Source organism: Apteryx mantelli, chromosome 5 (assembly GCF_036417845.1).
Source record: "Apteryx mantelli isolate bAptMan1 chromosome 5, bAptMan1.hap1, whole genome shotgun sequence".
In the NCBI taxonomy this organism is placed as follows: Eukaryota; Metazoa; Chordata; class Aves; order Apterygiformes; family Apterygidae; genus Apteryx; species Apteryx mantelli.
Window position 1 is genome coordinate 20,019,907 of NC_089982.1, and position 23,594 is coordinate 20,043,500.

General features: G+C 39.9%; 2 protein-coding genes across 2 annotated transcripts; both read left to right on the plus strand.

Moving 5' to 3' along the window:
* Positions 1 to 332: 332 nt before the first annotated feature.
* On the plus strand, positions 333 to 4,077 carry RPL34 (ribosomal protein L34). The gene is made up of 5 exons (XM_067297601.1): positions 333 to 362; positions 1,155 to 1,228; positions 1,335 to 1,434; positions 2,226 to 2,329; positions 3,951 to 4,077. The coding sequence occupies exons 2-5, from the start codon at positions 1,164 to 1,166 to the stop codon at positions 4,033 to 4,035; spliced, it is 354 nt and encodes a 117-aa protein (XP_067153702.1). The 5' UTR covers positions 333 to 362; positions 1,155 to 1,163; the 3' UTR covers positions 4,036 to 4,077.
* Positions 4,078 to 7,712: 3,635 nt separating this feature from the next.
* OSTC (oligosaccharyltransferase complex non-catalytic subunit) lies at positions 7,713 to 12,694 on the plus strand. The gene is made up of 4 exons (XM_013951526.2): positions 7,713 to 7,942; positions 8,203 to 8,296; positions 9,956 to 10,153; positions 12,043 to 12,694. Exons 1-4 carry the CDS (start codon positions 7,804 to 7,806, stop codon positions 12,059 to 12,061), a joined length of 450 nt encoding a protein of 149 aa, XP_013806980.2. The 5' UTR covers positions 7,713 to 7,803; the 3' UTR covers positions 12,062 to 12,694.
* Positions 12,695 to 23,594: the final 10,900 nt, after the last annotated feature.

The following is a 23,594-nucleotide window of genomic DNA, read 5'->3' on the forward strand; positions in this document are numbered from 1 at the left end:
TGGTGGAACCGCTCAGGGGCAGCACACGGTTTCTGACCCCTTTTAGGGAGGATAGTGTTATTGAAACAAAGAAATACAACGTAATTTAACATTTGCATAGACGATGGAACTATTAGAGGAGACTGAGATAGAAAAAAAGCACGCCTGGTTATACCTCCTGTAATTTTTTTAATCGCTGGTTTCATCCAAAACCTGTACCAAGCAGCAGCCTCCGTACAACATGGCGGCGCCCTTGCCGCCGCCGCCGCTGGGGGACGGGGCAAAGCAACCTGGCGTCACTATTCCTTCCGGGTCCTGTGGCGCCGCTATTTCAACGTTGACGCGGGCGTTTTACTTTCCTCTTCCGGATCCGGCGGCGGCAGGTATGGCGGCGGTGTCTGCGGGCCGTTGGCGGCGGTTGGCGCCCATCCGCCCCCATCCGCCGGCCGGCGGGCCCGGGGCCGCCGCGGGGGCCGGCAGCGAGCGGGGGCCGCGGCGCTGGCGGGCTGGGGCCGCCCGCGCGGCAGGGAGGCTCCCGAGAAGGGCCGGGGCCCGCGGGGCGGCGGCGGCCGAGCCGCGGCAGGCGCCTGAATGCGAGTGCGCCGTCGCGGCGTTTTTGGGCTCGAGGCCTGCGTTGTGATCGGGGCGTATGTTGTGCTTTTGCTGCCTGTGTAACCCTGTGTTGTGCCCCAGCTGCCTGGGCCTGTGGAAGGCACCACTGAGCGGACTGCCGCTACAGAGATTGGTTTGAAATTTGACGGGGTGGAAAAAACTATTGTTTGCTTCAGTTTTATTTTTCAGTCTTGCAAGTAAAGCTTATGTTGTTTGCAAAGTATATAGCTGCCTGTACGTATGCTAAAGTTTAAAACAAATTTCTGGGATGGTTTTACATCCCCTAGGCAAGATGAGTATGTTGAACTGCATTTAAGTTAGTGTAGATGGGTCTTCATTGCAAATCAAGTTTTTTCTGCTGTTGCATCCTGACAGGTTTTTTTTTTTTCCTTATATAGTTGTGTTGAGGAAGTACATAAATTTTTTTCAACAGCTGTATAGAATTTAGTAGCTACTGATTCATATTTGGCTAGGTGCTTCAGTACAGATGATGCTGTGATACTTGAACTTCCTTATGAACATTGAACCTTAAACTTGTGCTGCTTTATTTTTCCATAATTCAGGTATAAAAAATGGTTCAGCGCCTGACCTACCGCCGTAGGTTGTCCTACAACACAGCTTCCAACAAGACCAGACTGTAAGTAGGACTTAGTTTTTAAGAAAACATAATTATGTTTTAAGAAAACTAAGTTTGTTTAAGCTTTGAATGTACCACTAACTGGATGTTTTCCTGATGTGTTTAGGTCTCGAACACCCGGGAACAGGATTGTTTACCTTTACACCAAGAAAGTAGGGAAGGCACCAAAATCAGCATGTGGTGTGTGTCCAGGAAGACTTCGTGGTGTAAGTGTTAGGTTTACTGGCAGAAGACCGCTCTAGCAATTTTTTTTTTTCAGTACAAAAAGCTTTTTCAAGTGATATTGTTTGTTTAATCCTGAATTCAGCTCCTTGATTCTTGCTGAATTCTGGTTGGAACATCTTTCTTCCTTAAATTATTTTCTGTGTCCTCTGAACACTGTAAAGTTCAGCTTGTAAAACAATGTTTTGAAAGCTTAAAGAATAAATGTACTTTTTCTAATGGTCATGATTCTCAGGGCTATTATATCTGAAATGTGTTTTTGTAAGTTAGCTCATAACTGGCTTAAGTTTTTTAAATCAGATATAGATGATGCTGTAGCAGGCAGCTTCCTATTAGAATTCCGTGTATATATTGAAAATTTTAAGTCTGAATTGGACCTATTAGGTAGGCATAAGCCAAACTTTATTTTCAGTTTTAGAAAAAGTGAGTTCTTTCAACATGCTATTTTTCTCCAAAATATGTTCTTGGTTTACTGCCATCCCTCTTAACAATGATCAGAATACAAGTAATGTCTATCTTTAAGGTTCTACTCTTTTAACGACAAATGTGTTGGAGTCCGTGTGGTAGAATGGGAACGATCAGCTTAAGAGAAATGCTGAAGATGGTGTGTGTATATATAACCAAAAGATGGTGTATATAAAAAAAGTTTTTCTGTGTGTTGCTATTTTTTAAACAAGTGTTTAAAAAACAAGTGTCCAAATGAATTTTCTTAATATGGCTATTATCCAAAATTAGGGGTATATTATGATACTGTCTTAACTTGTGCTTTCTGTAGGTTCGTGCTGTGCGTCCTAAAGTTCTTATGAGACTTTCGAAAACAAAGAAACATGTTAGCAGAGCCTACGGTGGTTCTATGTGTGCTAAATGTGTCCGTGACAGGTAAACTTACAGAAAGCTGACTTTTTTTTTTTAGAGATTACCTAGTATGAGATGTTAACATCTTAATATTTTCAGAACATAGGCCAAAATTTTAAAGACTGTCTGACGTAGTAAAAAGGGGAAGCATGAGGCACATTGGCAATGATGTGTACAGTCTTGACCCTTGGATTTGAGTAGGTCACTGCTTTTGGAACTCCTTTGTAGAGGTCAGGTTCTTCATGATTTCTTACTGTTATAGCTTGGATAAACATTTTGTTCATTCTATTGTGGGTTGTTTTTTTAAATTCAGCCCCCTAGTAAAGACTTCTCCCTTCAGTTGTCTTATTTCTCTTATGCAGAGATGACTAAGGTCAGCTGAGCTCTTGGCTTCTTTTTGGTGTTTTGTTAATCAAAATACTGATGCATATTAAGCATTTCTGTGGCTAATCTTTATGATGGCCTTTGCTAGGCCTCAGTGATTTGAATTTTATTGCATAACAACTGTACATCATCTACTTCCTTGACAAATTTGAGGAAAAATGTGTATTATAAAGAATGTCATCTGTGTAAATGGTAATCAAAGCAGATCTTCAGAATTAGTAGTCTTAATTCCAGTTTTTCATCTGTAGTGTAAAGCTGGCATCTTTGCGCATGTGGATCCTAAGTTAAATCACTGTAGGTGCCACTGAGGATGGGTTGTTAGAGTTGCAGATCCTTAGCAGTAACTTCTGTGTTAAATGCCATGTTTTTTAGGTTCCCAAGCATTTTGAGCTTGGTAGGTCATTTTTAACACTTGAGTATTTCAGAAAGAACTGTATCTTATTCTACCTAAAAATTAATGTAATCATCTTCTCCCCTATAACTGGCAAGTCTTTCTCCTGCATCTGTTTAGGCATCTTTGGTAGGTTTTGTAACCAATCATGCCAAGTGCATATGGAATGGCATTTTAATACTTTAAGGTAGAAGAGTGTATGTGGTATATTTTAACTCAAATTCATCAAAAGCTGTTGATTTGTGAGTATTATCACATAGATCCATCTACATGGTGGCCATATATATTCTCCAGAAATAATCATATTTAAACATGATTTAACCTACCAGTGTGTTTTTTTTTCTCTTTATGTACAAAGAAACTGTAATTCCAAGATGGGAACTGCTCTTGTTTTGATAACCAGGCTGACTTAAATTGTCTGTAATTCTAAGGAAGAAAACTGACCACAACTGGTCACACCAATTCTTACTTTAAAAACAGCTAAGTTAGTGTTGCTACTAAGGGGTTTTACTTTTTGCCTTTGAAATTTGTGAGGGACTAATTTTTCCAGTGTTTCACTATTCAGCCTCCAGGTATTACTTCAGACTCCTCCTTACCTGCCTAAAAGCCACTATTACAGAACTTTGTGAGCACACTAGGCCTCATCCCCAAACCTCTGCATTTGTGCAGTGTCATTCTCCCTGCCTTTTGATTTTGTCAAGAACATTGAAAACATACCTCCTTTTTAAGAAATTCTGGAACTAACACCACTCATGCACTAATGAATGTTAGCAACAGCGAAACTAACTTTTGTCAACCTCTGTCTTGTATTTTCCACTTAATTAGATACACATGCTAAAACTGTGCTTGTTTTGTTTTTTTCCTTTCCAGAATCAAACGAGCTTTTCTTATCGAGGAGCAGAAGATCGTTGTGAAAGTGTTGAAGGCACAAGCACAGAGCCAGAAGTCAAAGTGAATCTATTTGTATTTCCTGCCCAATAAATGAAAGTTCTGCTTTTCCTTGTGTCCAGTCATTCCACATGCTTGTCAAAGCTAGAAGGAGTTGCTTCTCACAGGTTGTTAAATGCAAAACAAGGCTTTGGTTCAACAAAAATCGTAAGTCAGGATGCTTTGTGCTTCATACAGACAGGGGAATTAAGCAGGTTCAAGAAGGTCCTATTAAACAGAACTCTTGGCTCTGTCCCATAGTCCCATAGAGGGAGTGGAGTAACTTCCAGCAATGTGTGTTGGTTTTTTTTTTATGATAACAGCTGTATACGAAGTGATCGGAGAACTTGGCTAAGAAGAAAGTTAGCAATCTGAAAAAGAAAGGCGAAGGGAGAATATATTAAAGACTGGAAGAGAGATGTCAGACAAAGAAGAGAACTAGTACAAGTCTAAGGTCAATTTTTTTTCCATATAGAATCTGCTGCTGTTTACTGTTACTTGAATCTTGTGGTGGTGGTGGAATTGTCTGACCTCATGGAGCAAGTGCTGTATATATGCACCAGACTGCTAGGTACTGCCTTATCTGGGTCTTTTGGACAAAAGCTGCAGCTGTTGCTCTGTTGGCTTGTTAGGTGTGTCCTGAGAGAGGCTTCTTGGATCAGCAGTTACAGGTACAATACAAACAGAGTTCTAGGTGCCCAGGAGTCCGGGTGGTATAGACCTTGCAGAATTAGGCTTTATGGGTTTTAGAGTAGCAGTTCAGGCCTCAGGTATCTAGACTTGAAGAAAATCTTCCTGGATCTGTTGCTTTCCCACTAAAGGTATATTGGTAGTGTAATGTGCAATTGTAAAAGAGGTGGAAATGGTCTGGTTTTGCTTCCTTGCCTCACGCTAATGTGTAAAGAGCCTTAAACCTGCCTCTAATGCTAGCCAGGAGCACTCTAACACACTCAGGACTGTTCTTGCATTCCCTGTATGTGCAGTGGTTTTCCCTCCTGTTTTGAAATTTCTTGGTATGACAAGAAGTACATACTCATTCTTCTTAAATCTTGTTTTAAGTAGTATTTAATTAAAAAGTAGCAAGTTTTACTATTGAAACAACAAAGGATGAGAAACACTTCTTGAGTGCAAACATTGGGACCACAGAAAGGATGCCCTTTGAAGAGCCTTAAAATCACTCGTGGAGTCTTTGCAGGCTGTGGTTCCATGGGATGTATCCAAAAGGAAATTATTTTTATCCTGACTATGCATTCTGGCTATTCATACTGTGCTTAGCTCCTAGCTGTCAGCCAAGAAACATCCCAGAAAACCCAGCTGGTGAAAAGACCCTTGCTTCAGTAGCAGTGAGTGGTTACTTTGGGGCAACTGCCTGCAAACCCAAAGTGTTGCTGTGTTTGACAGGAAATCTCTGTGCTTCTAGATAGCAAGGCAATGTCTTAACCAAGCAAGGTAGAATGACCCCTCCCCCCCAAGAATTTTTGCAGTGTCCCAAGCCATTAAAATAATTTTGTTAGTGTTCTTAAAATGGATAATGTTGTGACTAAATTATATATTTAAGTATGAAGCATTGTTTCTCCTCAGCTTGGGTTGTGCTGAAACTTGTTCCAAAGGCTGAAGCTAATTCAAGGAGGTTGTTTTAAGACTAATGTTGTTATCCTGACACTTTTAGGTGGTGTTACTATAGTTAGTTTACAAGGTTAAAATTTTATTAGTTGTTGCCTTACTATGCTAGTACAGACTTCAGTGTTTTGGCATGCTGGAAAAATAGTTTTAAAGTACAAGTGGAAAGTGGGACAGTTGTGTTTAACCTACCCCATAGGTGCTCTCAAGTAGACATTATTTGACACTCTTGATTTACATTAAAAGCTGCTAGATTAGAGTTTTCTTTAGGGCTTTTTGAAAGGAGGAAAGGTGTAGAGAAAATACTTTTGGAATAATTAAAAAGAAACATAAACATCAACTTACTGATAAGTCATACTGGGACTGGGAGTTTTTTCCTGAACAGTAGGGTTAAGACTGAAATGGCAATAGCTAATTATAATGATGCTTGATTGAACTGAAAGGCAACTTGACTTCTGGGTTATGATATGTGGTATCACCACTACTGGCAAAAAGAAAAACAGTCATTAGGCAAATTGTCAGTGAAATGGTAATAAGGCTCTTAATTTTTTTTTAAATGTTTCTCAAAAGTAGTTTTCAAAGCAGACAGCTGCAGTTTGAATATCAAGGCAGTCTTTAGAGTTGTGATACACCTCATGACAGTGCTTTCTGTGCAGTCATTAGATTCAGCTGTTTAGTGAGAAAGGGTTAAGGTAACCTGGAGTGTGAAGTTTTTAAATGCTGTCAAATAACAAATAAGTGGTTGATAATGGGATAGCTTTTACTGCCTCTATTTGGTGTTAAATTATGTCTGCTGAAAGGCATCAGTCTTCCTATGTATGAAACTTTTACAGATGTGTTATGCCTCTTCAGCTAGCACTTTGATTCAAGCAGTTGCCAATTCTTGTTTTACTGTAAAACATCTTTTCTGAAGCAAATAATATGGGTGTGGGCAGGGGGGAGAGATGTGACCTCAGCACAAATAAGGTATAAATATGGTAGAAACTGCTCTGAGAAGGACTCCCCACTGTCCCTATTCATGAGTAAATAAGAGAAACTAGCCTACACTTTAATTTGGACAGTTCCCCCCCCCCCCTTAAATGTGGACTTGATTCTTTTCTCTGTAATGAACTTCTGTAGACAGAGGTAAGTCAGCCCTGCTAATGGCCACGATGACCAAGGTATTAGCACATTTATTATTTGTAAGTGTGTCAAATGTTTAACATACCTGTCACTGACAGCAAATGATGTCTGTGCTACTTACTGTTCTTGCATCTCCTTTCCCTGGTGTTCGTGGCATTCTCCAGGATGCTGGCAAAGCAGGCGCTGCCGGCTGGGTAAACCCCTGCCCTGGCCTCCTCTGGCTGGAGCATGGCCTGCCCTTTCTCCCCTTGCAGGCACGATTGCTTGGGTGAGGTCTGCTTTGGATCTCTTCATGGGTGTAGATCTGCATTTTAGATGTCAGATGGTACCCCCCCCCCCCCCCCCCGCCTATTGGCCCTGCAAACTAAGCTGCAGTGCTCTTTCAGTTCATAAAGCATGCTCCTGCCCTTCTGCGGTCGCTGAGGGCGGTTACAGTAGTACCCCTGCCCGTGTAAAGTATTGCATAAACTCAGCAGGTGATGAAAGCTTAACTTCTTTTTTCCCTTCCCCCTCCTCTAACTGGGGCCCGCGCAGTGCGAGGAAGCGCCGGTGCTGCGGGCCGCGCCCGGGGGCGGGGCCACCCGCCTCGGGGCGGGAGCTGGGCCCGCCGGGGGCGGGGCTTCGAGCCCCCTCCTCTGCCCCCCTCCCCCCAACCGCCCTGGCGGGCAGGCGGCAGCGACACGTCAGGGCGGTTGGGCCCTGGCAGGTGCGTGGCGGCGGTGCCCGCGCGCGCCGCGCTTCCGGCACTTTCCGCGCGGGAGAGGTGGCGCCGCTCTGCGCGCGGCGGCGGCGCGTGCCCCTCACTCCTAGGCTTCCCCTTCTCCTCTTTTCCTTCCACCCTCGTGGAGCAGTTTGTTTGTTTGCTTTTGTTATCATCTGCAAGGACCTGCCAGCCCCACTTCTCGGGCTTGGCTTCCGCTTCCGCCTTCGTGTACGGGGGAGGACGGTGGCGGCGGCGGCGCCAGTCGGGGCGGGGCGCGCGCGCGGCGGCGGCGGTGCCCGTTGGAGCGGGAGCGGGAGCGGGGCGCGTGGGCCGAGCCGGGCCGCCGCCGCCATGGAGACGCTGTACCGGCTGCCCTTCGCCGTGCTGGAGTGCCCCAACATCAAGCTGAAGCGGCCCAGCTGGGTGCACATGCCTTCGGCCATGACCGTCTACGCGCTGGTGGTGGTGTCCTACTTCCTCATCACCGGAGGTGCCCGCGGCCGGGCCGAGGCCTTGAAACGCGGTTTGGGGCTGGGGGGGGGGGGGTGAGCGGGAAACCCCCTCCCCGGCGGAGCAGCCCGTCGTGTGCCGGCGAGCTGCTGCCCCCCGCGGGGTAAAGAAAGTTGCTTTCCTCTCTTTTAGCTTCAAATTAGCCAAGAAATACAGAATTCTAAGTGCTCCCGCGATGCTAAGCTAGTTTTTGCTGCTTGCCTCTTGATTCTAAGCTAATAGGTGTTTTTCTCCGCACAGGAATTATTTACGACGTGATTGTGGAACCTCCGAGCGTTGGGTCCATGACAGACGAACACGGACATCAGAGGCCAGTGGCCTTTTTGGCCTACAGGTAAGAGCAGGGCCCTGCCCCTCCAAACCAGCGACTGCAGGTGAATGAACGCAAGTGAACCCCCCCCCCCCCAGTCTTACAGAGCTGCATCAGCTTCTTCTGAGCTCTCTGGGGGATGCAGGATCTGGTATGTATCCTACCTTGATCTGCAAATTACAAAGATAAATAAAAAGTATGCATTGGAATCAATGGAAATAGAAAAATTCAGTCCTTCCAAAGTTACTAAAAGTGAATGCGTAGGTAAGAAACAACTTTTCAACTGAGAGCACTTCTCTCTTTTTCAAAATCTTTGCCATTAGAGATGAGACTTTAAATGGGTGCAGAAATACTTGGTCATATTTCATAACTTACTCTTTGTGAAGCTTTTAGTTCTGTGCTTTTAAATCCTGATTTAATCTGGACTTTTGTGCCTGAGCGTGGGGGAAATATAATTATAAATATGTAACAACAGTATCCTCCTTGAGTCTGTTTGCTTCTATTAATGGAAACCAGAGCTTGTTTAGTCAAGAATTGTTCTGGAGAATTTACACTTGGAATTATTATTACTATTATTTTTAACAAATAATGGCTTTTGTTAATTACAAGAAAAACTGTTTCTGTTTGTGAAATCTCATATATCTTACGTACAGATTTTGGCTTAGTCTAATACATGCCTCATTGTCTTGAATTGCTGCAATATATATGAATTAGGGTGCTGCAGGGAATTAAAAGCACTTTAGTAAAACTCAGTGGAAACAATATGATAGAAGATGAAGTTGTTTGTTTTACAGGGAAACAACAATGCTTATCTTCATTTCTGTATTATGATCTGAGTTGCTACATCCATACCATCTTTACAAAATTGCTGGTATTGCTAATTATGAAAGTAGAAGGAGGTTCAGTGATTGTGGGTGGGTCCTAGGAAACTCTCAGCTGAGCTGCAGGCTCTTGCTGCATCTCAACTTCACTTTTGTCAGTCTTGGTTCTGTAAGAAGGAAACCCAGCTGTGTGGGCTGGAAGGGAGCCAGAGCACATTCAGGCTGGGTACCCGCAACCTGTGTAGTCTCAGTGAGCCAACAGCAAAATTGATATTGCAGGCAAGACCACTTTTGCTGTGTGCGGAACCAGTAGATGTGTTTCATGTGCTGATGTAGTGTTTTGAGTGGTCTGGGGCTTTTCACTGATACTGGAATTTAGAGACTGCTGCTTAAACATTAGGGCAGAAATAAACTTGAAAAGCTCAGTGGTCTGGAGATCACTGTTCTGTGCTTTGAGTCATCTGTGAAACCTGGCACTACTTTTAGAAAAGATATTTCTGAAAACTGATGAACTTATTCTGCATTAGTTTTCATGAGCTGTGGAAGAACTAACTGAGTATCATCCAACCAATATACATGGTTCTGCATAACTCATGAAGAGAACCAGTACGTTTGATTGGTCGCCTTGCAGACTATCAGTCCAGGAGATAAATTACGTATTAAATGCTTAATTACATAAAGTCAGTTTACATATCTACTTTCTGTTAGAAAGTCAATTTATCACAGTTAATTGTCCTGCATATTTGCACAGCTAAAGCAGGCTGAGTAAGCTTGAGTAGATGGGTTTTGGAACCTAAATAACTTCTTGAAAGCTAATGCCTTTCTGACTCTGTCTTCTTTCCTTCCCTGCTTTTTTTTGTAGAGTAAACGGGCAATATATTATGGAAGGGCTTGCATCCAGTTTCCTCTTCACAATGGGCGGCCTAGGATTCATAATTCTCGATAGATCCAATGCACCAAATATCCCCAAGCTGAATAGATTTCTCTTGCTTTTTATTGGATTTGTAAGCGTGCTGTTGAGCTTCTTCATGGCCAGAGTTTTCATGAGGATGAAATTACCGTAAGTGACTTAGTACTCTTTCCGCATTTCTTCTCTCCAGTGGCTTATGTGTGCGTATGTTAAATTTAAGGGCAACAGAAAGTAAAATGATGTACGTTAAATATTTGCTACTTGGCTATATGTTGCTTTTCTTTAATGCTTTTTTTGGGAACAATCTATCTTGAATGAGGTGGGATGCTTCTGAGGCTATCTACAGTAAAATTGTGCTGTGGTAAAGAAAGGGGACAGATCCTGGTAAGTCAGGTATTACAATTAATGAGTCTGAATTGTAATGAATTTTAAGGAAAGAATGCATATATATTAATTGTTTAAAAAAAATAAATTATAAGTCAGGACTTTGAGGGAAAAGCGTTTATCAAAGAACTTGGAGAGGCAAATGAGTTGTTTATGCTGACAATGTATGTGAGGGATCATAACTAGAAAAACTGAAGAGAGGAATAATCTAAGACAGAGACATCCTAAGCAGTGCTAAATTAAAGATGATGTCTCAATTTTTCTGCTTGAAAATTGAACATAACTTTGAAACATCCAGTATACGTATTTTAATACACATGTATTCAGAGATCAAAAAGTAAAAAAGATCTGGAGCTTTCAGGCTGTGAGATAACTAAAAGCAGTATTCCTTGTTTTCTGTTTATTTCTCAGTCCATCGATTTCATTTAGAATAGCTGAAACCAGCTGTTTGGAGGTACTGGTAGTTAATTTCCAGAGTAGGTCTGTGAGGTGTTAGCTTAGCAATGACAGTCGTTCTTCCTTTCTTAAATATTTCTTTCATAACGTACAAGTGATGGGCTCCATGGTAGCAGGTAGCAGAAGAGAAGCCTGCTATATATTTTCTTGTTTCATTAAGGCCATCATGTTGCTTGAATGGTTTTGACTCCTACCCCTCCCCCTCCCCACCCCAAACCCTAAAAAGAACAAAAGAAGTCTGATGTAATTAAAGCGAATCTCTGCGTTGTACTGACGTAAGTGGCTCACATTACGGAAACAATTTAGTATTTAAAAGTATTTTCCTGAGAAGAAGTGCTAGGTAACTTTCTGCAACTCCTCCATTAACAAAATAGGCACAGTTTCTTTGGAATTCAGTGTTACCTGTCATGTATCTTTTGTGCAAAGGCAGACAGTTCATTAGTTCATTTCACTTGGTTAACATAGCTATCTCAGACTCAATGTAAAGACCAAAAATTTGACATCGAAACTAATATGAGTAGCTCACCCTGATTTGTGTAATCAGGGAAAAAAAATGTGTGTGTACTTTCCTACTTTTAAGAATCCAGAGTCATCCTAAATGCCTGTCAGAGATAGACATGATCTTTGCTCTGGAATGATTTTGTTTTAGATTTTATGCAGGAAGCAAGCGCTATAGAAAGAAAAAATCTAGAAAAAAAGACCTGGATTGCAATAATAGACAGTTGTTCTGCAAAGTATGTGTGTCTCTTAACAGTTCTCTTTATTAAATTCTTTAAAGAAACAAGGCTTGAAAAAAATTGAAGAGGAAAAGGAGACTGGAAGTGTCAAAAGATGTCAAGATATATTGAATATCTTAAAACTGATAGTTTGTGTAAAGCGTACAAATAAAGAACCTTTTATAAAGTGTAATTTGGGCTTCAAAAATTCCAAACAATTACAAAAGTTGGATTGAGAACAGAGTAATCCATTTTCAATACTCATTGAAAAAAACAAATAAAGCATTGGGTAGTTAAGCTGGTAGGTTGGTGCCTTGGACAGGATTTATTGTTTTCCTTTTAAATAGCTTTGGTCTGAAAAGTTCATTAGCAATCTGAGATTTTTGTTTTAAGACCATAATTCTCTTGTTTTTGAGGTGTGCTGTCTATATCTTCTAACTTTTTTCTTTTCTTTTTTTTTTCTAACTTAATTTTTTTCTGTAGGGGCTACTTGATGGGTTAGTATCTCTTATGGTGTATGAAAGCTCAAGCTGAATTTACTCCTCTTCATGAAGTGTTTAAGAAGAAGCAGCAGTCGACAAATTCCATAGTCGCTATCAACAGGAAAAAGACCTGGTCATGAGAAACAGCTGGGGAAAGGGTGCTGTCTCTGCAAACAAACTTTCATTACCAATGGCTGATTTAGGTTTAAGACAGCATTTTATCATTTCTGTTCTAGAGCTTTTGAAAAGAGCAAATTATCTAGTTAGTTGTTGTTTAATTCCACTTCATATGAAACAGTGAACCTATCTTTAGCTCTACCCTGAAATGAGTATTAGCCATTGGTTTGACAGTTCTTTATTGCAAGATCTGTCCCCTATTCCCTGTGTGGAAGATTTTATGTTTGAGTTGGGGAAGAAATACCTGAAACCTGTCTTTCCACATTATAATTAAAAAATCAGAAACTTTGGATGCTTTACGGTCAAAACACAATGTGTCTGAAATGATTTCAAAGGCATCTTTTGCCTTAATAGTAATAGCTCTATATGAGCAAATCCAGATATGCACTGGGAAAGAGGAAAACTGATGAATGTGCATTTCTTTTTTGAAACGGTGTACGAAAGAAGACAAATAAAACTTATTTTCTACAAAATTATTTTAATTCTGTTCAGTTTCTGAAACATTTTTTCTTGAGTAAGCACAGCCTAATCTACATCCAGGTTTGAGATGCTGTACCATACCATAACTACATAATTTCTGCTTCATCTTTCACTACTGGATAGTAATTTCTTTGTAAAGTGCCAGGGACAAGAAATCTCACTTTTTTTTTTTTCCTGTGAGCTTGTACTGTATCCAAATGATACACTGTTATCAGTAGCCAAGTGAATTTATTTAGTTCTGAAGCTGCTGGTTTTTTTGTGTGAGACTGGGTTTCAGCTTACTTTGTCGTCTTTTTAAAAGACTGAGACAATGTTACTACCATGTTTCATTAATAAAATTATGTACTGAATTCTGTGGGAATGAAAGATCCCTTTAAAACTCCATAAATGTCCCTTTGCAAGCCATATGTGTTTGAAGCACTGTTCTCATCTATATAGTAATTGTCATTGAGAAATGTAATCTGTTTTAGGATCTTTGCCTATTTTTTCACTTTGTTGTGAAGTGTGTAAGTATTATTGTTCATATTCTTAATCAAATTTCAGAACTTGCTGTTAATCATTTGCCTTCAGGATATTTCCATTCCTTCGTTCTTGCATGTTGTGTGACTTCTGCATTTGTTCATCTTACATGTTTGTCTTTAAGAAGGTCTGAGGTAGCTTTAGAAGTTTTATGGGGCTGAGAACTGCAAGGTTCACAATCTTTGCCAAGTGATATCCTTTGGTCACTCTGGCTTGGTGAGACACATGCTTACTTTCAGGGGGAGTATTTGTATTATATAAGTAAGTAATTGGATCAAAATAAGTCAACTTTTTAATACATCTGAGAAGGAAGTCAAACCAGAAATGCATGTCACTGAATATAATTGTGCTATCGAGACCCCTAGGGCTCAGTACTTAGTGCACTGTTGTGCAGCTTCAGTTTGAATGACAGTGCAGCTGATTGTAAATGAACTTATTCTTACACAGTTGTTTTAATGATATGGTGAATGCTTGTGGTGTATGAAATATATTTTATTGCAACTGAATGCTAAGTAACCCATTTTGGAACAAAGCTGATTTGTAATTGCAATGTAGAAGATAGTTTAGGGAAAATAAGACTAAAGAAAAAGGACTATGCTGTCTCCAACAAGCAAGATTAAATGATCCTTTATGTTTCTTTGGTCACAGGCTATGAATCTAGATCTGCTGTGATCCTCTGCCAAAACATGAGGTGCAGAGAGAACCAGGAAAAAGAATGCAGAGCTGAAGTAAGATAGACTACCCAGAAATAGGAGCATGCTAGGTAGGAAAATTTCAGAATGCATGATTAAAGTTCTGTTTGCTTCTGATATGGGTTAGGGGCTTCTTGTTCACCCAAGGAAAAATTTCTACTAGGCACTATAAAATAAACTACAAAAAGGAGGCATTGCTGTGCCTTATGGGAGTCCCATTTTCCATTAAAGAAAGGCTGGTATTTTCTGTAAGTGTCTGCTATGCTTTGTAAGTAACAGCAGGTGGCCTCTGCTGTAGGAGTTAGGATAGTCGTAAGACTATGCCAGTGACTGATAGAAGGCTTTATTTGTAGCTAGTGAGAATATCTATCTGTATTTGGTGTTCACATCATCTGGGTGATCTGGCCTGGTTCAGGGGGTGGGAAATTAAAATAAAATTAAAACACTGTGGTAAAGATAAAGCATAGGTCATAGGAACGCATCTTTCCACAATTGAAAACAGAAGTTTGGCCTACTTCCAAATGCAACAGAAAGTCAGACTGAAGTCCAAAGTTCTTGATTTTTTGGCTCTCTTGCAGGAGAAAATATTGAATCCAGGGCTCCTCCATGGGCTTCTATATAGTCTCTGAGTGATGATGCCTAGTCAATATAGTTATGCAGGTATATATGGCCTGTGTAGCCTTTGAGAGAATATACGTATAGAAACTCTTAACAATCCAAGTGATGTTAGACTTGAGTTCAGCTGAAAAATACAGTATAGATTTGAAAAAAAAAAAAAAGACTAGACATTCTGGTTTCCTTTTTTTCCCCAATACTCTTTCCAGATTGCTGCAAATTGTGGCATGTTAGAAAATTTGTGTTATTGAAACAATATTTTAAGGAGGGGGATGATTCTACCATTTTGAGGAGATAACTATTCTTGCTGAGAAAGTGTGGTGTTTTGAAAAGTTTAAATACTTTTTTTTTTAATGTATGTAATTGTTATCTAAAACCTGAAACACTTTTACAGGTAAGCTTAATTACTGGTATAAAGTAGTCTGCATTGATGGCTGAAGTAAACTGACATCTTTATTAGACTAATGCAGAATGAGATAACATCAGTTCTTATGTGTTATCCACAGTTTTGTTAAACTCATTCTAAATCTATTTTGCTTAGAAGACTGAAAATGCATTGGTTATCCACTTGCAAAAGTGGATACTTGTTCAGAAAATACCGTTCGATATGGTTACTGTAATCTACCTATTTCCAGTTATATATTTTATATGCATAAAATATATTTTCTTAACATATGAATTAAGCATGAAACATTAAGGCTTTTTAGAGTTACGGTCTTGGAAACTGAGACAATCCTAAATTTCTTCTGCTGCTCCCCAAAAAAGGGAGCAACGTGGGTAGGGGGAAGAGAGCAAATCTCATTTTCCTGCCACTCCTGAAAACGCTACGTGCGATAGGAACTTTTTTCTGCGGGATAGCAATGGCTGTGACAATGTGATTGGTATTATACATTTGTAAATGTGATGATTGTGTCTTGCTTTCAGTGTTATGGATTCCTTCATAAAAAGAGTTACAGCAGTAGCTCTGACTTATTTTTAGAATTTTTTTATTGCTGCTTCTCAATTTTGCAGTTACTTTAGAATATTTTTTCTTCCAGAACGTGCTTGAGGAGGAGAGGGTTGAAACCTTTACAAGAAATGAATTGGAACTGTTGTAAAAATCTCAGCAGTAGTAAATTTTGTAACATTTTACAGTTGAATTGAGGCATTTCTGTTATACTAATGATTGGAGAGTAGAAATATACATATCAGTGACAGGAAAAAAATGCAGCTAATATATCAAACTCTTTTTAAAGGATGGTGTTTCATGGGAAGCAGCTACTAGAAATATGAGAGTTTCTAGGTGATTTGGTTTCTCTGGTGAGAACTAATTATGCTGGTGTGCTTTTTGTTTGACATGGATACCTGTCAGCTAAGAACTGGACGGAGACCATAAGCTCATTTTAGAGCAACAGCTGTGGCACTATAATGGGAGTCAAGCATGTCAGACTTGCACCATGTTTTAATTGCTGATATGGATGTGAGGCACTGCATTCTGGTATCTAGTATCTTGAATCTGTAAGGCAACTTGCTGAGCTTGTTTAATGATACCAGTTTAGTTCATTAATGTTCTTTAGGTATAAGATGAAGTTTCATTTCATCACATAACTATCCCATATGGGTTCTATAAATGTCAGAGGTCTTAGATTAATTGTTATACATGCAGGCTGCAAGAAATACTATTTAGCTGTAAGTAAATCAGATCAGTATGATATCGTCTGCTGCCTTATGCATGGAAAAGACTGACATTAGTAATTTTTTTTTGTGTCAGCTTTCACTGCAAAGATCAATGTTGTAGTGGGGGCAACTTGGTTGTTGGTGTTAATTGTAAGCTCTGAGCTGGAAACTGGGAAAGAACAACTTTGAAAGGACTCAGGCTGGCTGGTTATTCTAGGCTAAAACTTGGAAGTTAAACTTTTTCTAGGATACTTGGTAAACAGGCTGAAGCAATTTCAGAACCTTTAGCAATTCCTGACAGCTTCTGGGTGATAGGTAATATGTTCACTATATTCAGCCTTCCGGTTCCTCACCTGTCTTTAAATGGGGATGGAGGGTGGGGGGGGATGGGGTAACCGAACTTCAGTCTGAAAAAAAAGTTTGAATAATAAGGGGAAAAAAAATAGAAAGAGACCCCCCCCCCCCCCAAGTATTTTAAGCACCTGGAAGAAAATGGTAAGTTTAGTCACCAACTTGGATTTTTAAAGAATATGAAGTCATATGAAGAATAAGCCGTACGTGAGAGTTACAGGCCCTATGGACAGAAGAAAAGCAGATGTTCTTTTGATTCTAGCTTTTCATACTGCCTTGTGTGTTATGGAAACTTGGCTTAGTCAAAAGAACTGTAAACCGGATGCAAAAGTACTTTGAAAACCATTTTCAGGGAGTGTTTACTGATTATTTCATACTGTTTTATTCAAGTGGAGGAAGGTGTTAATTGAGGTCTATCCTGTTGCTGGTTTTGTTCAGCACCAAGTGGCCTGGATAGAAGAGAGAGTACTTACTAAATCGGCAGGAGTCATAAAACTCAGAGACTGCGAAGAGGGCAGGATTAGGATGCATAGTGATCTTGACAAATCAAAGAGAACACCCTAAAAAAGAAGGGCATTTTATATTTTTTAGAAAAAAGTGCACAATGCGACACAACTGAAAAAATGCAGGACGGGGAGCAATGGGCTAGATAGCAATTCCTCAGAGTAAGTCCTTGAGTTTTAGTGGATCACAAGCTGAATATGAGTGTTTGCCTTTTATGCAGCAGTGCAGCAACATACTGAGATGTATGCAAAGTTTTAAGTACAGGGCACATGAGGCATAAAAGTAAGTGTGAAAAGGAAAGGAGCAATTTATTCTCCATATCAGTAAGTAAAGTAGCAGCAAGGAGGAGCTGGGATAGCCTTAGAAAAATATTTTTGAGGGTAGAATAGTTGACTACTGGAATAGATTGTCTGTAGAGGTGATGGAGTTCTTCTGTGTGAAGTTTTAAGAACAGGCTGGATAAATGCCAGTAAAAATTTGCAGATATGGCTGGCCTTGCTTTGGGATGAATGATTAAATGACTTCTTGAGGTGTCTTACAACAGCTGCCTATTTTTTATGATTCCATAAATGAGAACAGGACTGCTGACCTTCCAAACACTGATGCTCTCTATCTTTAAAAATGATTATAGGAAGGTCTTCATAAATGGCTAAATCTGTCTTTTAAAAATATCCTTGCAGTTCATTTGTAAGACAAAGTCCCATTGGCCTCTCTGCAGTCTGAAAGATCAAGTAGTTAATGTGACCTAGATGTGACAAGCAGAAACTAGTTTTGCTAACTGGCTGCTGTGAGAACAGAAAATGAGTTAGCTCTTGAGCTAAGGAGAACAAAAAGGTATAGGTGAATGTTTAAGGTCTTTTCCTTTCTTGTACTAATTTCCATGTTAGTCTGTCACTTTAAACGTGTTACTGTTACAATCAAGTGGCTGTCAGAATAGCTATCATGTTGGAAAAAAACATTAGTAGGTGGAGGGAATCTGTGATATTTCTAGGAAGTGTTTTCCTGATACAGCCTTTCCTCAGCACTTCTGTCTGTTCTGAGCTGCAGCAGCAGTAAAACACCAATAAACTTTTCAATTAAACTGGTTTCTTGAGATCCCTCCTTTCAGGATCTTTACTTCATTAATCTGTGGAGTTTAACTTCCTTCAGTTTTACCCAAGTGTATCCGTTTCTCTCTGCTACAATTAGTTTTTGGTACCCCGGCTCTTATCTACTGTGTTTTATCTCCTTTTGCCGGCCTAAGCTCATATCTGGGGATTTATACTGTTGTCCAGCAGCTGCCATCTCTTGGTTTTTTCCCATCATTCCAGACTTCCGAGTTTCAGGACACCACTGCTGTTTTTGATTGCTCTCTTTCTAATTGTGGTAGTACTTCTGTCTTTAAAGGACATTGTTTATCAGTCTCCTCAGCTCTTGCATTTCATTATTCTTCTTCCTCTAATATTTCTCTTTTATCACACGGAAATTCATCACTTAGCTTCATGAAGCCCTTGGCTGTTCCATCAGCCCTGCTTCTCTTGTCTTTTCTACCTCTGTTCCTTCTACTCTGACTACAGGTTCTTTAATTTTCCCTACTGAGCACTGTCTGAGTTACTTCACCCTGCACTGACTCCACACTTCATTAGCTCCCTGCTATCCATGCAAAGCTCAATCCCCTGGCTTCTCTTGTCCTTTCAGCCTCTCTCATCCTCTGGTCATTCCTTTGACTGTTCCAGTTTTCTCTTAGCTGTTTCATATCTTTGTCTTTATTGTTCTACACTTCACATCATCTGTTGTGCTGCTGCTTGCATGACTCATCCTGAAAACAATGAAAATTCTACTGCATCCCCAAACATTACACGAGGGAGCCAACAAAGGCGCTTCTGTGTCCAAAAATCTGCGTCAACAGCAGTCAGGCCAAGATCCCCATGGAATTCAGGTACATAATTTTCATTCAAATCAATAGAAGTTAAGTGCCAAATAATTCTGAAAATCCTGCCAAAGTTTCATCACCACTCAAAAAAGCAAAATACCCACCAAAGTCAATTGTTTCCTGGTGCTGGATTTAAACACCTCTGTAGGGATAACCTGAAAGTTCTTAAGTTTCTTAGCAAATAACTCTGATTTTTTTTTCTGCAAATACAATTACTGAGTGTTTTATGGGCATAGACAACATATGGTCTGTACACATTGGAACAAACTAAGAAAAATCTGTCGAAAGTACCAAGATTCATATACATAGTAGGGAAGACAAGGCAATAAATATGAAAGCTCATAAAACCAGAAAAACTGAATGTTCCATCAGACAGCTTTTAAAGGTAAACAGACACACAGTGCTTAAACTCACTGTTATTTAACAAAATGATTAACAAGCTACATTTAAATCAACATTTGTTTCATAACCTAAGCAGGAGTAATTTTAGATGTATCAGGAATTTTATTTTCTTGTGATGTTTTGAAAAGCAGTGGTAAACTCGTGGTGACCTTAAATATGTTCTCTTCACCTAACATCTGGATAAATCCAGGATAAACTTCACTGAAATCAATGGAAACAGGCCAGTGTAAAATGGCAAATCAGGCTTATGATATTTCAGATGTGTTGAAGAGTTGTGTTTAACTGCAGCTTCTTCACTAGGCTGTGACTGATCAAGCCTCTTTTTGCGTACTTTGGATGATCAGTATGGACAAGATATTTACCTTGTTCAGCTACATTTGAAAATAAATGTCTTTTACTTCAAAACTGTAAATAATATCTGAAGCTGACTAAAGAAAATCCTCTCTACCATTAGTAGTTCTGGCATGCTTATTAGCTACTACTATTAATCTTTTTCACTCTTGACATCTTTTAATTTTATGAGTGTGTATATTTGCAGTATCAAGTGTCTGTCAAACCCTTGATTCACCACTGGATGGCAGTCCCAGCAATGCTATTCACTCTGGGAAGGAAAAATCTGTTTCTAAAAATAAAGAACTGAAATCACATAGTGCTTTTTACATAGATATGGAATATTACAGTGGTGGGTGTATTTAGATCCATTTTTCTGGTTGCTAGAAGTATAAATATGTGAAAGGGTTTTCTGTATATTTCTTTCACTTAAATTCACTGTCCAGTTGAAGCTTCGGGGCTTAAAAATATAGAAGAGGTTAACAACTTGCACTTCTGTGGCATTGTCTAATCAAAGACTTCAAAGAGCTCTGTACAGACTAGGTCAGTTAAGTCAGCAGGTATTATATGTACTTCATAAAAGGAAAAAGTCTGGTGGGTTATAAAGTGAGATGAATTACTCAAAGTTATAGCATTTATGCAGCGAGATGAAAAATAAAACTTTAATCTTTTGACCCTGTTCACTGTACGTCTGATGGTGGGGAAGGAATTAAATGGTTAAAAGGAACTGACTAGTTAAATGGTTAAAAAATACTAAGTGTAAAGATAAGAACAACCTACTATAGAAACTACGGCTGATGTTCATAAATCAGAAATAAAAATCTTGAACATAGCTAACTAGCAGAGATGGAGAAAGCTGTGTTGCCTTCACGAAGATCTTTCTGTGTATGGTTATAAAGTAGAGTGACTTTACAACCACAAGGCTTTGGAAAAGTTCACCCCAAAATCTGGAGCTTTCCCTGCCAGGGGTTTGTATTGAAACATAATGTTGAAAAAATGTTGATACTGTCCCCGTGAAGTAATGCAGTCTGTAAAGTGCCTTCACTTAAGGCAGCAGGGATTTCACCCTACTGCATTTAAGGCAACAAAAGACTCTCAGTTGAACAGAAATTTAAATGACAGCCTATTATAAATAAGTCTTGTTGATGTCTCTTGGACAGCAAAGGGGAGATAAAGGAAAATAGGAGGAAGAATGTGTGCTGCAGTGCCTATAGTAAAGACCCCTTTCAACACCCCTTACAGATGTCTGCATCCAGAGCATTTTTGAGCACTAATGTCTGTCACGCAGATGGCTGTTTATGTGCCCCTTTTACAGATGGGATGCTGAAACAGTAAAATTACTGGGCTAAAGCTATACAGCAGCCTAGTGGCAGCGATAGTAGTAAAATCTAGATCTAATTGTCAGTCCTGCCTCCTACTGATAGCATTAGGCACTCAGTTCAAGAGCAAGTATTCACCAGAGGTTTTTACAATAAATTTTTTTACTCAAGATATTTTCAGGGTAAGAATGGCTTTTTAAATGCTTTTGTCAAACAACAGTTTCTATAGAAAATAATTTTACAGCTGCATTTTATTAAAAATTTAAACATAGTACTTCCTTTCCTACTTAGTAGCTTGTTGGCAAGCACTGTTTCTTTTCTTTCCTGAGATGCAGACTGTTTCACTGCAAGATCTTTTGTGGTGTCTCCTTCACCCTCCTTTGCATCTCATTTATTATTGAAATGGTTATTCCCAGCTCTGACCAATTAGTCCGTTCTGCTAATCTTTCTCCCTTGCTAAATTTTCAAACAAGCACTGTCATATTTCCACCTTTGTTAGCCCTTTTGCTTGCATCCATAAACATCTGCTGAAATATCACGTTATTCTTTTCCAAACATACCCCTCCTTTACAATGCTCTCCTTCCCTGTGGTTCCTACAAAATTACAGGATCAAAGTTCAGCTTTTACTTTGAGATCACTCAGACCAGTGTTGCACCTCTGTCTCCTTGTGCTACCTATCTGTTTGCAGCCATCTGCTGCTTCTTGCCCCGGTACAATTTGTAAGCTCCTTGGGGCAAGAGCAGCCTTTGTTTCTGGTCCATGTTAAGGACTCTTCAGTGCTTCAGTTACATGCATAATAGATTTCACATTAATTGAATTTTATCACGAGAAACCCTACCACCAAATTCCTGATCAACTGTACTGTTTATCTCAGTCAGATTGTGGTTTCAGATTACTTTCTAAAGCTGTCTTTGAAATTCTTCCATGGTTTTCCATGTTCTTTCACCCTCCTGCCTGGCTTTCTGTTTGCTGGGAAGTGCCAGCGCTCTCGGTAGAATGTCCCAGTTCTTTACTTTTCCAAGGCCTTTATTCAGGCCCCTGATGGGTGACTTTCCCTGTGTTTATTCTGAGCTTTTCTCTGCCTGGGAACATGCCGCAACACACCCTCCACTCCTGCCCAATCCATTCCCATGCTGACGCAATGTGTTTTTTGGTCTGCCTGGTGTCCCAGGATAACCTCTCTCAGTGTCTGTGCGTGGTCACATCCTGTTACTTAGTAAGAGGGGAAGTTTTCTGTTCAACTGTACCATGCTGGTCAGACGTACTGCTACAATAACAGACCATGGATAGATAATCTGTGAAACAAAGCATGTTACCTTTTATTGTACTTTGTGCTGACATCACACGCAGTGGTAAATTCTGCACGGAAGAGGGCAAATGGCCTCATGGTAGTAAAGTTACAGTAGCTCTTCAGTGCAGTAGAATATGTCTGTTCATCTTTTCTAGGCAGCAAGACAACAATGGCCTGAGATTCCTATCCTGTCAGAAATGTTAAGGACAAGGAAAAATTACTGGAATTTAATGTTTTAGTACTTAACAGGAAGGGAGGCAGGAGATTCTATTATTGTTGATGATTCTTTCGTTTCCTAGGCTGAGAAGAAAAATCCCTGAAGAAAAAATGTCCCACAGGGTTAGAAAGACGAGTCTTTCATTAATGGTTAATTTAGGATACAGTCGTATCCAAGCTGCAGAGCTTTGTTCCTGACAGATGCAAGCCTATTTATAGTGTGAATGTATTTGAGTCTAGGGTTTGGGTTTGGCCCACTGTAGAGAACAAGCATGGCCTAATTCTGACTGGGATGCAGAAATATAACAGGTGTGCCCAAGGTTTGGAGATTTTGGTAAAGTTTTCCTGTTGTCTAGGGAGTGCTTATAGACTTCCCTGTTGCATGCAGCAGAACTATGTTTGTGCTCTGATTTCAGGCGATGATCTAGAAGTTGCTGTGTTGCCCTAATAAACTCAGAACTAACTGAACAGAATTAGAATTCTCTTGTTGTTTTATGAAATGGAATTGCACTTAGACTAGGTTTTAGTGGTTAAAAGGAGGTTGTAACTCATGCTGGCTTAGACATAATATAACATGGTTGGAAAACATTTTATTAAAGGTTTTTTGTAACTGAGACTCTCTTACCCTGTGGATGTTCATCTGTCTTGTAATGGAGGTTTGCAAGGGACTGGTAACAGGAAGCTTTGTGCTATGTCTGCACTGAAGAAGTCATCCTTTGGTCCTTAGGAGCACAGTGCAGGTTCGTGTAACGCTTCTGCTTTAGCATATGGAGAACAAGCTTTAGGGACGAATATATACCTGTTTTAGATATTTGAACATATATTGTTTTTTGTTAATAATTAAAGTTTTTAAGCATCTCCACACTAATTGACCTCTACATAACCTCTGGCACTAATGGCCTTTGATAATTCCCACCTCAAATGTGTATTTTCTTGTTAATTACAGAGTGTACTTTTTGTAGTTACTGTTATTAAAAATACATGGTTGTTGCTTGTTCTGTGGTAACACTTAGAGGTGCAAAGCTGTATTGGCTTTCATTGTGTTGGCTGTGCAAACACACAGCATTACTAGTCTGGAAGAGCTCATG

Excerpts from the sequence above, each read along its gene's own strand:
- OSTC (XM_013951526.2), top strand. The coding sequence starts at position 7,804 with ATGGAGACGCTGTACCGGCTGCCCTTCGCCGTGCTGGAGTGCCCCAAC. Across the intron at positions 7,943-8,202 it reads CTACTTCCTCATCACCGGAG|GAATTATTTACGACGTGATT; the intron begins GTGCCCGCGGCC and ends TTCTCCGCACAG. Across the intron at positions 8,297-9,955 it reads GTGGCCTTTTTGGCCTACAG|AGTAAACGGGCAATATATTA; the intron begins GTAAGAGCAGGG and ends TTTTTTTTGTAG.
- RPL34 (XM_067297601.1), top strand. The coding sequence starts at position 1,164 with ATGGTTCAGCGCCTGACCTACCGCCGTAGGTTGTCCTACAACACAGCT. Across the intron at positions 1,435-2,225 it reads GTCCAGGAAGACTTCGTGGT|GTTCGTGCTGTGCGTCCTAA; the intron begins GTAAGTGTTAGG and ends TGCTTTCTGTAG. Across the intron at positions 2,330-3,950 it reads GCTAAATGTGTCCGTGACAG|AATCAAACGAGCTTTTCTTA; the intron begins GTAAACTTACAG and ends TTTCCTTTCCAG.